This window comes from Brachycentrus maculatus, unplaced genomic scaffold, assembly GCF_059751285.1.
Source record: "Brachycentrus maculatus isolate JH-2025_06_01 unplaced genomic scaffold, ASM5975128v1 h1tg000340l, whole genome shotgun sequence".
In the NCBI taxonomy this organism is placed as follows: domain Eukaryota; kingdom Metazoa; phylum Arthropoda; class Insecta; order Trichoptera; family Brachycentridae; genus Brachycentrus; species Brachycentrus maculatus.
In genome coordinates this window covers 201,154-213,443 of record NW_028281089.1, presented here as the reverse complement: position 1 = coordinate 213,443, position 12,290 = coordinate 201,154, and the positions used below count along the sequence as shown (strand labels likewise).

Sequence of the window (12,290 nt, the reverse complement as noted above, 5' to 3'; positions counted from 1 at the left end):
GGACTCATGTTTCGATTGTCAATTTTATTTGATTTACAAAAACCGTAGCCAGTCCAACACCTGGTAAAAGATGGGAATATGTGTGGGTATTTACCAACTGCATGACTTGTCATCGTTGGCTTCAGTGACCTTATACATTGTGCACCATTTACCATTCCACCCATGACTAAAAGTTTCAAATCTTTTATGTATTGCAAGTGACAATACACAAGCAATTTTTTTTTAGATAAACTAAATAGGTGACATCTATGATTGTAATAAGTAAGTTATTAGAAATCCATAATTAACACATGTGAGATTCACATAGATTTTTATATTTATTAATTTTTTATGCCAGTTTTTTATTTTATTATTTTGCAACGTAATGTTGAATGTCGAGTAAGTAGAGAAGTTTGAATTCAGAAAGACAAATTATAACACAGTAGTTTATCATTCAATTTATTGGATTTTCAGAGCTGTTCATTCGCTGAAAGCATATTTCTAGGTTAAACTGCGCATTGTACTGTGCCGAAATGTCGGCAACAAGTACAATACGCAAGTGTAGTAGTTAAGATATTTACAATTCATCACATCAACTTGCCTTACCGCTTACGATACGGAATCATTCCAATTATCTCCAGAATCAAACTTCCAATTTCCTTTTAAACAACATTCCTGTTAAAAACAAGATATGTACCATTCGATAAACAGAAAACTTGCGCGAGTAAAAAGTTAAAATTTATCACTTATCAATACTTAAGTAAAGCGTGCTTCTAGCATTATTCACTTTGAGAGTCCATTATTTAGAGTTTTGTTTGAGCGGCGGACGCACGGAGCGGCCGGTCCAATCAGTCAGTGCCATCTGCTGTAGCACTTATAGTCAGTCTGGCAGCGACCACCGCAGCGAGCGCTGGAGCACTGCCAATCAGTCTAATCGGGAGCAGTTCGCAGAGACCACGGCGCGCCAGTCAGTCTAACGGCAGCCGTGTAGCGACCACTCCAAACACTGATAGTCAGTCCGGCGTCTGCTGGCGCGGCACAGATAGTAACTTCAGGTAGAAAGATCAGTCCTTACCGATCCTCACTAGTCCAACATCTTCCCGTACGTTGTCCGTGCATTTAAATATTCTGCAATAAAAAATATTATACATTTACAAGTTGGAGAGGGTGATGGAAAATCGGACGAGTATTTTTATTGGCAAAGCGCCCAAAATTTTGTGATACACGCCACAAACAACTGGTATTTTTTATTATTACGCTGTAAAATAACACTTTTTTTTTAATGATTACTAATACTTACTGTGATTACTTAATTGCTTTATGATTGCATAATTGATTTTTGGAGAGTTTAGTGATAGGAGGTGCCGGACATTTAGCGGGAAGGACAAACCCTCGGAGCGAATGTCCTGAAGGAACTCGAGGTTAGGAAGTAAGGGGCAGTTGGATGACTTTGTTTATGGGGTATTATTCCCCAGATTCACTATTGAGAGCGTAACGCACACACGAGGGGTATACGCGGGGATGAACGTACTTGCCTGGAGAGTGGAGCGCGTGAGGGGGCGGTGCGGATGGACGGAGCGCCAGTCGGTCATTTCTCGTCCTCCTGCCGGAAGAAGTCCACCTTGAGCTGCGTGATGGGCACAGCCTCCTCGGCTCCGAACGCGGGCTGCTGCAGCTCCGAAGGCTGCTCCCGGAGAGCTACATTCGTAAACACAATTCTACAGATTAGTCACTTTTTCAAAAATATGATTCATTACAGTTCTTCTACTTTCAATTCACTATCCGAAATACTCGATTCAAAATCACATCTACTATAAAATTCAGTTTTATCTGTATACATATTAAATGATTTAAACATTATCTGCAACAAATAAGACAGCGTCAGGTGAGGCAGCCTCCATTATAAACTAAACAAAGACAGTCGGGTGTTAAGCTGATGCATATTTCAATTACAAGGCCCATCAATACATTCCCAAGGACATTCATGTTCTTTTATATTATGCAATAGTTCCAAATACTTAGAGATATTTTTAATTGCCATTAAGTGTTTACGCGTGATAGATGCATGACAGTCGTTTGTCACATTCACAGAGGGTCAGAGTAATATATTAAATGATTAAAATATAAATTTGTTTTGAAATCTTTGTTTTAATTATAAAATGGAAAATTACAAAGTTATTGCTTCAAACATAAACTAAATAATATATTAAACATTAGTGTAAAACAAACACATCCAAACGTCTCCTTATACATGCACGCTGATTGATTGCAATTCTGATCACAACACAGAGACACGGCACTAAAGAATACTCACTTCTCCAGCGACTCAGCACCTGGGTGTAGAATCCCGCCCGGTCGGGCTTCTTGAGCGCGTTGTTGACGTGCACCAGCCCGAGGTAGTCGTACTCCAGCCCCGAGTAGCGCTCCCCGAACAGCTTGAGGCCTGCAAGCGGACATCTCACATTACCCTCACAGTAAGCTGAACTCTGCGTGGCATCGATCGTAGAGAGAAACTCACTTATGGCAATGGATCGAAAGTACAGTTTCTCGGCGTCAGCGTACATGTTCATGTGGTAGTTGTACAGAGAGGCCAAGTGTCCCACGGAGAGCCCCACCTCGTAGTCGTCCGATCCCAGCAGCTCCTCCTTGATGGAGATGGCTCGAAGCTGCATCTGCTCCGCATCCTGAAAACCTTTTATGTATTCTTCCATATCTTCTCGACAGTCAACAAAGTATACTGGTATTACAAAGTATCATACCCAAAATGAAAAGTTTAGTTCATTAATTAAATAAATAAATAATTCATTTATTTATAGTTTGGCATTTCATTTCTAGTAAATTTCATTTTAATTTATATATTGAATGTTAAAATCAAACACTGATTTTTTGAGTCTACTCTAGATGCATTTTATTGTTAAAAAAACACTTTTAAAAAAAATTTGTGAAAATTGTTTTGCCTAATTATGGTATTTGAAAATGCGTTTGAAAATGCCATAACTAGGCGAATCAATTGTCACATAATTTATTTTTTATGTGTTTTTTAACAATAAAATACAACTTAGTAGACTCAAAATATCAGTGATTGTAACATTTAATATATAAAGTATACTAGTGCCGGTATCTTCCGGCCGGAGCCTATTTCCCTATTTTCAAATGTTGACTTAACCTTGCACTTGTGTCTTTGCCAAAGGCACCACTTTTTGCAAATGGAATCTAGCATTAGCGCTATCTCTCACTTTTATATCATTAAAAAGTGAGAGAGTATGCAAAACTCCGATTAAGAGAATTATCTTTTAGAGATGCAACTCGCATAATTTAATTTTCAAAGATTGAATTTGGATGGCAGTAAGTCTCATACTAAGTAAGTAAATAAGTAATAGTCCACCTCCGTAGTGTGATGGTCAGCGCACTTTGCTACCATGTTGGAGGTCCCGGCTTCGATTCCCAGGGAGGCAAAAATAACTATGGATGATTTTCGCTCTCATATTTATTTAATATCACCATGGACTGGTACAAGAAGCGCAGGGCTGATCACCTTGCCTTCATGCAATTAATGATCAAGATGACACTACGTCGCTAAGATGCAGTGCCCTATGCACCATTGGGTGCGGATAAGGGTTAAAAGAAAGAAGAAGAAAAAGTAAGTAAATAAGTACCTTGAATTTGCGCATGCTCTGGTAGAGCCGGCCGAGGTTGCCGTAGTGCTTGGCTGTCTGCACGTTCATCTCCCCAAAGGCCATCAGGGAGAGGTTGAGCGCGGCCTGGTGCAACGTCTCCGATTCCGTCAGCAGCTCCGCAGCTGAGGGAAAACATATCTTAATGGACTAAATGAAACTTTCACATAAATAACAAACAATTATTCAATGCTGATATGAATATTTATTTCTTCATCTTCAAACCCTAACCTCACCCCAATGATGCATAGTGCCTATGCATCATAAAAATTCAGTGTTATCTTGATCAGTTAACCATGAAGGGAAGGTGATGAGCCCTCCGCTTCAGGTACCAGTCCAGGGTAATATTGAATAAATAATATAATGATAAAATTATTTGATCCCCTCCCCTGGGAATTGAACCCGGGACCTCTAGAACGGTAGACGAACATGCTGACCATTACACTACGAAGGCGGACAAAATTGCATATTTATTTCCATATGGAATAATTTAGTGTTGCAGTGAGATAAGCTATGAAATAAGAAGCGTGGTGGAGTTGAGATAAGTAATTGTGTTGCTGGGGTACCGACCTACCGAGTCGGGACCGGGCGGGGTGTCGAGGGCGATCTCCTCCAGGATGAGCGCCTTCACCCGCTTGGCCGTGGCCAGCATGAGGTGCGTCGGCGGCAGCATCGCCTGCCAACAGACAATACATGCTGCGTTACAGTCCAATACCAACCGGATTATTCACAGCTCACTAACATCTTCTATTTATTTAGACTGGCAGTGACAGGTATTTTGAAAGCCTCTAAATGTAAATTCACAGTAAAATCGGGATACAATTTCATATTGTTTCACATTTTCAATAAATTTCGCAACTTAATTTTTTTGTTTTTAATTTCTTACCAAGAACAGATCTGTCAGGAAGCCTAGATGCTTCTATATCAGATCTGGGCATGCGGTGGGACAGCTTTCAATATAGCTCACTAACATTAGAAACCACTCAAGTGCCGCCATAAAATAAAGTCTTAATACCTCATATTTTTAATATAATGTTTTTTTACTTTCAAATATAATTAATATTAATAATATATGGCGGTATGCACATACCAAAATACGATCCAGTGCAAAGGGTTAACTACTTATTTCACTAAATCAAACTAAACTGAATCATAATACGCTTAGGATTGATCCCAAGATGATGGGAATATTTATTTTAAGGAGATTTTTTTCTGGACTAGTAGCCACGATGTTAGAGCTTTAAATTGCATTGCGGCATCCGTTATGAGGGCTGACTTCAAAATTGGAGAAATTTTACTTTATCTTCACATATTTTCATTTATTGCAAGTTTGCAAATTTTGTGAACGATCACGCTTTCAATCTTCTATATCATATGTTAACAGTTCTTCATTGTGAATTGTTGCCACGACTCTCAGCGAGAGATAGTAAGTAGATAAAGTACCTCCATGATCTTGATGGCCCGATCGGCGTGTATGCGGGCCTTGAGGAAGCGGCCCGAGGAGTACTCGTGCACGTACAGCGCGTAGGACAGGTCCTCGTGGGCCACGGCCAGCACCAAGTTCTTCTTCTGGAACATGGAGCTCAGCGTGGCCAGGGCTTCCTGCAAATGCACAACTCCAATGACCATACATCTCCCTCGCATCCAAATCAGGTACGCATCCCGAAGTTCAGAAGAGAGCTGCCAACGAATTGTCAGCAGTAGTCGCCCCGGGTGGCGCGAAACTGATGCCTTGTAAAAGAGGCAACCTCGATGGCAGCTCTCGAGAGGCATGTGGAGTACATGGCCTAGCAAACTAAATCGGCTTTTCTCAACGACAGTTGTTACCAAAAACAAAAATGAAAAGTTAAACTTAATGTGAAGAGGTTACCTCGTAGACGGTGACGCTGTCGAGGATGGAGTCCACGTTGAGCAGGTAGAAGCCGTAGTCGAGCAGCGTGAGGGAGTAGCGCAGGTCCGTGGCGCCGAGGAACTGCCTCGCCAGCGCCACGGCCTCGCGCATCAGCAGCCCCGCGCGCCGGAACTCCCGCATCATCACGCACGCCTTGCCGCAGATGCGCAGCACGTCCACGGTGATCCTACACGCACACGCCACAACACAAAGCTTTATTCAATTCCCCTTACTCGCAAGCGACAATTTTACCCTTCTTTTTTTACACTATCGTGAGTGTACTGGCAAAAAACGTTAACTCAAAAATATGAAATTTTGACTTAATGATGCATATCATAAAGTTTTTACATTCTATAAACTGGCAAAATACACTACCATAAGTACTTTGAAATGTCATAATTATGTGGTATTGAAAGTAAATTCAACTTTAAGTTTAATTAATAGAGGGTATTTTATTCAGGCTAAAAGCTTTAAATAACAGGGATTATTCAAACAGGGATTTTAGAGTAATAATAACTTAGTAATAATAATGTATTTTTGTGACAGTTGATACAGCCTCGGACGGACATTATCAAACTGTAACCTTGCAAAGGTGACATAGCGGTAGCAAAAATAAATAAATTTAATGGAATCACAAATCACATTTTGATCCATATTAAAGATAATAGATTATGGAATTCTACAAGTAACTGTTAGTCTGATAAATAACTTTATCAGTCATAGTTTACACTAGCAAGAACTCAACCATTCATAATTTTTACACAAGCAAGAAGTTGACGTATACGTAGCATGTATAATAGATGTTTGAATGGTGAAATAAGGAAGCAATGCAAGACTGGGATAAGCATTATCGATAAAATTAAGAAAGGTGTGTCGAGATGGTTCGGAAATGTGAAACGAATGAGTAAGGAAAGAACGGTAAAACAAATTTATGAGACGAATGTAGTTGGAAGAGTAGAAGAAAACCGAGAAAAACTTGAAAACATCAGGTATGTCAAATACTTGAAAGTGGTCAGGTTAGGAGTCGAAATAATCGGTGTGAGGAGATGCATGAATGCGTAAGACAGAGTGGTGTGGTGTTGTATTCTTTCTGCCTACCCCCAGGGAAAGTGGTATGATGGTTAGTTAGTTAGATAATTAGAAGTTGAACATTCATATTTTACACTGGCAAAAACTCAACCATACATATTTTAAAAATAGATATACTGAACTATTATATTTTTTTACAAAAATATTCGACCTCGGCTCTTGATGCATGTTTGTTCTATAACCACTAGTGCATGTTGGTCTTCGGGTCGACCAAAATCTCATTTTGTGTAGTATTAAGTGTGTGAATAGTGCTATGGTAGTGACGGGTAGTATTGTTTGCATTATTGGTACATCTCAAAACCAGTAGACATAAAAATCTCGGTGAGTAGTTATTTACTAATATTACTAAAAAATGTTGTAAAAATGACTAACCACAGAGTAAATGCTTTAAATATTAATAATATTGAGAATAGAGGGTTTTGTCTCACTTGACGGGGGTGTCAGGACGGAGCAACTTGAGCGCGCGCGACGCCCAGCAGTAGGTCTGGCGGTAGTCGGAGCGCAGGAAGTTTAGCAGCGCGAACTCGCGGTACAGGCGCAGCAGCAGGTCGGCCAGCGCGGGGCTGGAGGGCGCGGGCGGCGGCGGCGCGGCGTCCACCAGGCGGCAGTACGCGCGCTTCTCCCCCTCCGCCGTGTGCGGGATGCGGCTGCAACGCACGACCCACATGAGCACCCAGCTCGACCCGGTAATGTAGTGACCCGGCTAACCCACCTCGAGCAACCCACCTCTCTATGGAGCCGGGCAGCGCGTCGCACTGGTCGCCCGCCACCTCCTCGCGGCAGGTCTCCTTCAGCAGCGAGATGGACAGCGCGAGAGTCTCCGAGGCCTCCCTGAAGGAGCAGTAGGAAGCTTGCGCGTGAAGTAATCTGAAACCAAAATACAATAAACTGAAAAATAATTACAATAAATTACTTAACTATGTACTGCGTAATATCAACATCGCAGCTTTACTAGAAAATATTCTAATAATTATAATAATAGTCGGGGTTTGAGATTAGTGGGTCGATGGTGGTTGATCATATTTAGAGTCATACGGAGAGTAGCTCCCGAGCGTTAGTATACCATCCTACTTCATTTAGTGGTGTTACCTGTGACAGCACTCTAGCGTCATGCGGACATAGTAGGTGCTGCAAGGAGCACTCGTGCAGAGGTTGCGGCAAGCCATGAGCACGTCTTGAGCGTTAGTATACCATCCTACTTCATTTAGAAATGTGCCTGCAAAGAGAAGAAATTTCACCATATACATAATTATCAAATAAATAAAAAAATATATAAATACATATGCTCATTTAGATTTCATAACAGGTGAGTGAGCTTTTTATATTTAAGTGAGGTTCTGGTAATTTCAACCCAAAAACAGAAAAGTGCAAAGTGATGGTTCTGTTCTCCAACACAATCGATGAGATAAAAGCGTTCCTTTTATTGCATAGTACTTTTATTATACAGTGTATTGATAATCACTCGATAACAATTCCGTAAGGTTCGCTTATATAAAAATTTAAGCCTTTTATATTATTATAATAAAAAATTATTACTATTTATAGAAAAATAATGAGGGCAATTAAAAATATTGTAATAACATTCTCCTAAAATTGGCGCTTGGAATTTTCTACCGGGAAGGAGTCCATACATGTTTGTACAATAAACTGAATACAAACACAATTTGCTGGCGAATGCGCTCTCCAATCATTACCGTCAACTCGTGTCAGTATAAACAAATGAATACGGAAGGTGCTAAAACGTAACACAACTAAATTTATGGCTATTTTACTTCAACAAACAACAAGTATATTGACGTAAATAATCACATGTTTCTCAAATTAATAACATCTTGTTGATCAAATACACTATTTTATAAAAATGAAAAAACCGTTAGAAAAATAAATTTAGAAAAATACTTAAAGGCCTTGACCGCGGCTGCCATATGTCAGTGACACTACAAAAATTGAAACAGATAGCAAGAGTTTTTCTTTGCAAAAGAGTTCCATATCATTTTATAAAATACATGCATTCTGACTCCATCTTAATTTCTTCTCCGTCTTAATCCTCATTGCTGAGGGTTGTGACCCTTGCAGAAGCAATGACTCTTCTCCAGTTATCCCTTGACTGCGCTGCACGTAGCGCTCCAACCACTGAGGTGCCTGCTGCTGCCTTAATTTGATCGGTCCATCGTGTGGGGGATCTTCCTCTCCCTCTCTTTCCCTCCAGGCTACCGATCACAACTAGTCGTTCCAGGCTATCCTCGTTGCCACGCGCAACGTGTCCAAAGAACTGGAGAATCCGTCGGGTACAGATATTGGCCAGAGACAAGCCATCCAAGCGTAGTTCCTGGCGAATGGACTCATTGGTGCGTCTAGCTGTCCATGGAATTCGGAGCATGCGCCTCCAACACCACATTTCGAAGGCATCAATTTTTCTCCTTTCTGCTGCTTTTATAGTCCATGTTTCAGCAGCATAGAGAAAAATGGAGTGGACCAAGCTCCTGACAAGCTTCATCTTGGTGTTGTTACTCACACCATCTTAATAAATAATGGCAAAGCAAATTTACATTTATTTCATCGGCGATGATCGGTTTTATTCCTACGTTATTCAATAATTTATAGTTTGTTTTATTTAAAATTTAACAACTTCAGGAAAATTTTCAGGCTAAAAAAATATGTGACTCATAGAACAACCTGGAATGAATTAATAATACCAGTACAGTGGAACCTCTCATAATGAGTAATTCGCATAACAAACAAAAAGAAGTGAAAAATTTGCTCCCTTAACAAGCAACATTTCGCATAACGAGTTGTAGAGAAAGGTCAAGTGCCTTTTTCACAATATTCTTTTGTGAGCTAGGACTTCCCCATAGTCAAAAAAAAATGTTTCGCGTATGAGTAAGATTCTGAACGAATTATGTTCGTTATGAGAGGTTCCACTGTATATATAATGGATTTACTACTTTATGTTTTGTCGTAAGTTGTTTTCCTTTAAAGTTATACGTATTTGTTTTCTCTCTAAATGTATGTACCCCAACATTATGTTTCCTTAAAGCACTTTTAATATTTCTCGAAATACTTAAACAATATTTCTCAATAGATTTCGAATGTAATAAGATAAGCACTTATTAGTGATAATGTACGCAGTAACATACAGTTGTTTGTTTAACCTAAGGTTATTTATTATATGTAGTCAATTATTTACCCAATTGTAAGTCAATATCATTATCAAAAATTATAAACCATGGTCCATCCGGAATTACTATTTCCTGATTTATTACATTATATTTATAAGTTTTCTTGCAAGACACAACATGTCCCACACAAACAACTGAGTAAAAAATGTGAAAATTATGTAAGTAAGACTGAGACTCTAAATGGTAACATCTTCCAGGGACTTGTACACATTAGCAGTGTCCGATGGTACGGGTATCCAACCTTATGTGCACTAGACATTTTGCTAGTAATATCCTTACATTTTCTTACCAACTATTACTTCCATATGAAAATATCAACCGAGACTATAGCCCACACTGTCCCATGTGCTCACCTAATCGGAGTCCTAATTCTATGAGGGAGTCCCGCGAGTGTGCGTAAGGAGAGCAGCCCGAGTCGGCGAAGCGGCCGCACTTGGCTCGGTAATCCTCCGACAGCATGCTCGCCACTTGCACGTTCAGGTCCACGGCCGTCTGGAATCAAAACACCCTATATTTACTACCATTCATCGACAGTCCATCAGTGTGGTGCTTTCAGCGACAGGCTGATAGCCCTGAAACTGGACTACTCGACACAATGAACCTGTTTTCTTATTTCAAATTTGACAATCTAGGTTCATCGACTACCCTAAAACTGAATAGCTGAGCTGTTTATTTAAGTAAAGATTATATTGAAATGAGTAAAAATGCTAATTTTATTATTCTGAATTATTGATAAGCAATTAGAAAAAATGTTGGCATTCTATTATCTTTGCCTACCCCTGCAAAAAACAGTGTGATGATTCCTCTGCGGAAACAGTTAGTTAGTCAGTTAATTAGAAAAACTAAACAAGTGTTGACTCAATTTTTCATTTTCTGATCAACAAGAAAGCATATGTTTATATATTGAAAAGGAATATATGTAAGTCTGGCATTCACAGGGTTTACGACCCAATGTGGCTGGCTTTGATCACTTTAAACACTGTGCTTATTACCATTCTGTCCATTATTGAACAACACTCTTATAAGCTCAATTCTTTGTAAATTCTCAATTCTCAAGTTGTATTTTACATTTTATTTATTTATTCGCATATTTATTCCAATACACAAGAAGGGTTCTACGCTAAAGTGTGAAAACTATCGAACTGTCTCACTCATCTCTCATGCCAGCAAAATATTGCTACACATATTAAAAGCAAGGCTAAAACACTACCTCGACTGGCAAATTTCAATTGAGCAAGCTGGATTCGTCAAAGGCAAGGGTACACTTGAGCAAATCTTGAACATAAGACAAATAATCGAGAAAAGTCGGGAGTTCAAGGTTCCGGTCGTACTTTGCTTTATTGATTATACAAAGGCTTTTGACTGCGTGAATTGGAATTGCCTGTGGAAGGTTTTGGAAACAATGGGTGTACCGAGACAGTTGATAGTTCTTATTCACAACTTATACGTACAAAATTTGGCATCGGTAAGAGTTGATAATTTCCTCTCAGAGTCATTTCAAGTACAAAAAGGCGTGAGACAAGGGTGTATACTGTCTCCTGATCTCTTCAATATATATGGAGAATATATAATGAGGAAAGTACTAGACGGGTGGGAAGGTGGCGTATCAGTAGGGGGCAAAAAGATCTCCAATATAAGGTTTGCAGACGACACAACGCTAATAGCCAACAATGAGGACGAAATGGCTGAACTCCTCCATAGAGTCGAAATAGAAAGCCAGCATTTAGGACTTCAAATAAACAAAAGTAAAACCAAGGTTCTTGTCATCGACCGATTCGGCACCCTGATAAGGAACAATTCTTTAAGGGATTATGAAGAAGTCGACGACTTTATCTATTTAGGTGCACTCATTTCTAAAGACGGAGGCTGTGAAGCAGAAATCCGGAGAAGAATTGGAATGGCAAAATCAGCAATGTCTAGTCTGGCGAAGATATGGAAAAATCGGTCCATACTGAGGAGAACGAAAACCCGTCTAGTGAAATCTCTTGTATTCTCCATTGCGCTGTATGGAGTGGAAACATGGACACTGAGGAAAAAGGAAAGACATATGCTGGATGTGTTTGAAATGTGGTGCTGGAGGAGGATGCTGCGCATTCCTTGGACTGCAAGACGCACAAACGTCTCCATTCTCCGCGAACTGTCAGTGACAGAAAGACTCTCCACGACTTGCAGGAAAAGGATTCTGTCCTACTTTGGGCATATCGCCAGAAAGAACGAGAAGAGTCTTGAAAAACTGGTAGTAACAGGTACAGTTGAAGGCAAGCGGGCAAGAGGACGGTCTCCAACAAGATGGACAGACCAAATAAAGGAATTAACCGGATCCTCGCTAAACGCAGCCATCAAGTTGGCCCAGGACCGGGAAGAATGGAGAGGACTTGTGCACCAAGTGCCTGACATTCCAGAAGACCACGACGCTCAGCATTGAGCAAGAAGATGAAGAAGATTCGCATAGTAAATTACATACCACATATGTATATT

The 12,290-nt window shown here is 40.0% G+C and overlaps 1 protein-coding gene across 2 annotated transcripts in view; it reads right to left on the bottom strand.

Annotated features, from left to right (window-relative positions):
• Window positions 1–308: 308 nt before the first annotated feature.
• Pat1 (Protein interacting with APP tail-1) overlaps window positions 309–12,290 on the bottom strand; it is a 47,100-nt gene continuing 35,118 nt past the window's right edge. Inside the window, exons 3-14 of one of the 2 annotated variants that reach the window (XM_088269168.1) lie at window positions 10,166–10,304; window positions 7,723–7,849; window positions 7,360–7,500; window positions 7,062–7,280; window positions 5,524–5,731; window positions 5,097–5,255; window positions 4,224–4,329; window positions 3,636–3,778; window positions 2,498–2,663; window positions 2,294–2,422; window positions 1,511–1,677; window positions 309–1,107 (exon numbers count right to left, since the gene is read on the bottom strand). In XM_088269168.1, the coding sequence (XP_088125294.1) occupies window positions 1,568–1,677; window positions 2,294–2,422; window positions 2,498–2,663; window positions 3,636–3,778; window positions 4,224–4,329; window positions 5,097–5,255; window positions 5,524–5,731; window positions 7,062–7,280; window positions 7,360–7,500; window positions 7,723–7,849; window positions 10,166–10,304 (1,647 nt within the window). In that variant the 3' untranslated portion in view covers window positions 309–1,107; window positions 1,511–1,567. The remainder of the gene's footprint in view (window positions 1,108–1,510; window positions 1,678–2,293; window positions 2,423–2,497; window positions 2,664–3,635; window positions 3,779–4,223; window positions 4,330–5,096; window positions 5,256–5,523; window positions 5,732–7,061; window positions 7,281–7,359; window positions 7,501–7,722; window positions 7,850–10,165; window positions 10,305–12,290) is intronic. The other variant, XM_088269167.1, reaches the window with a different exon arrangement.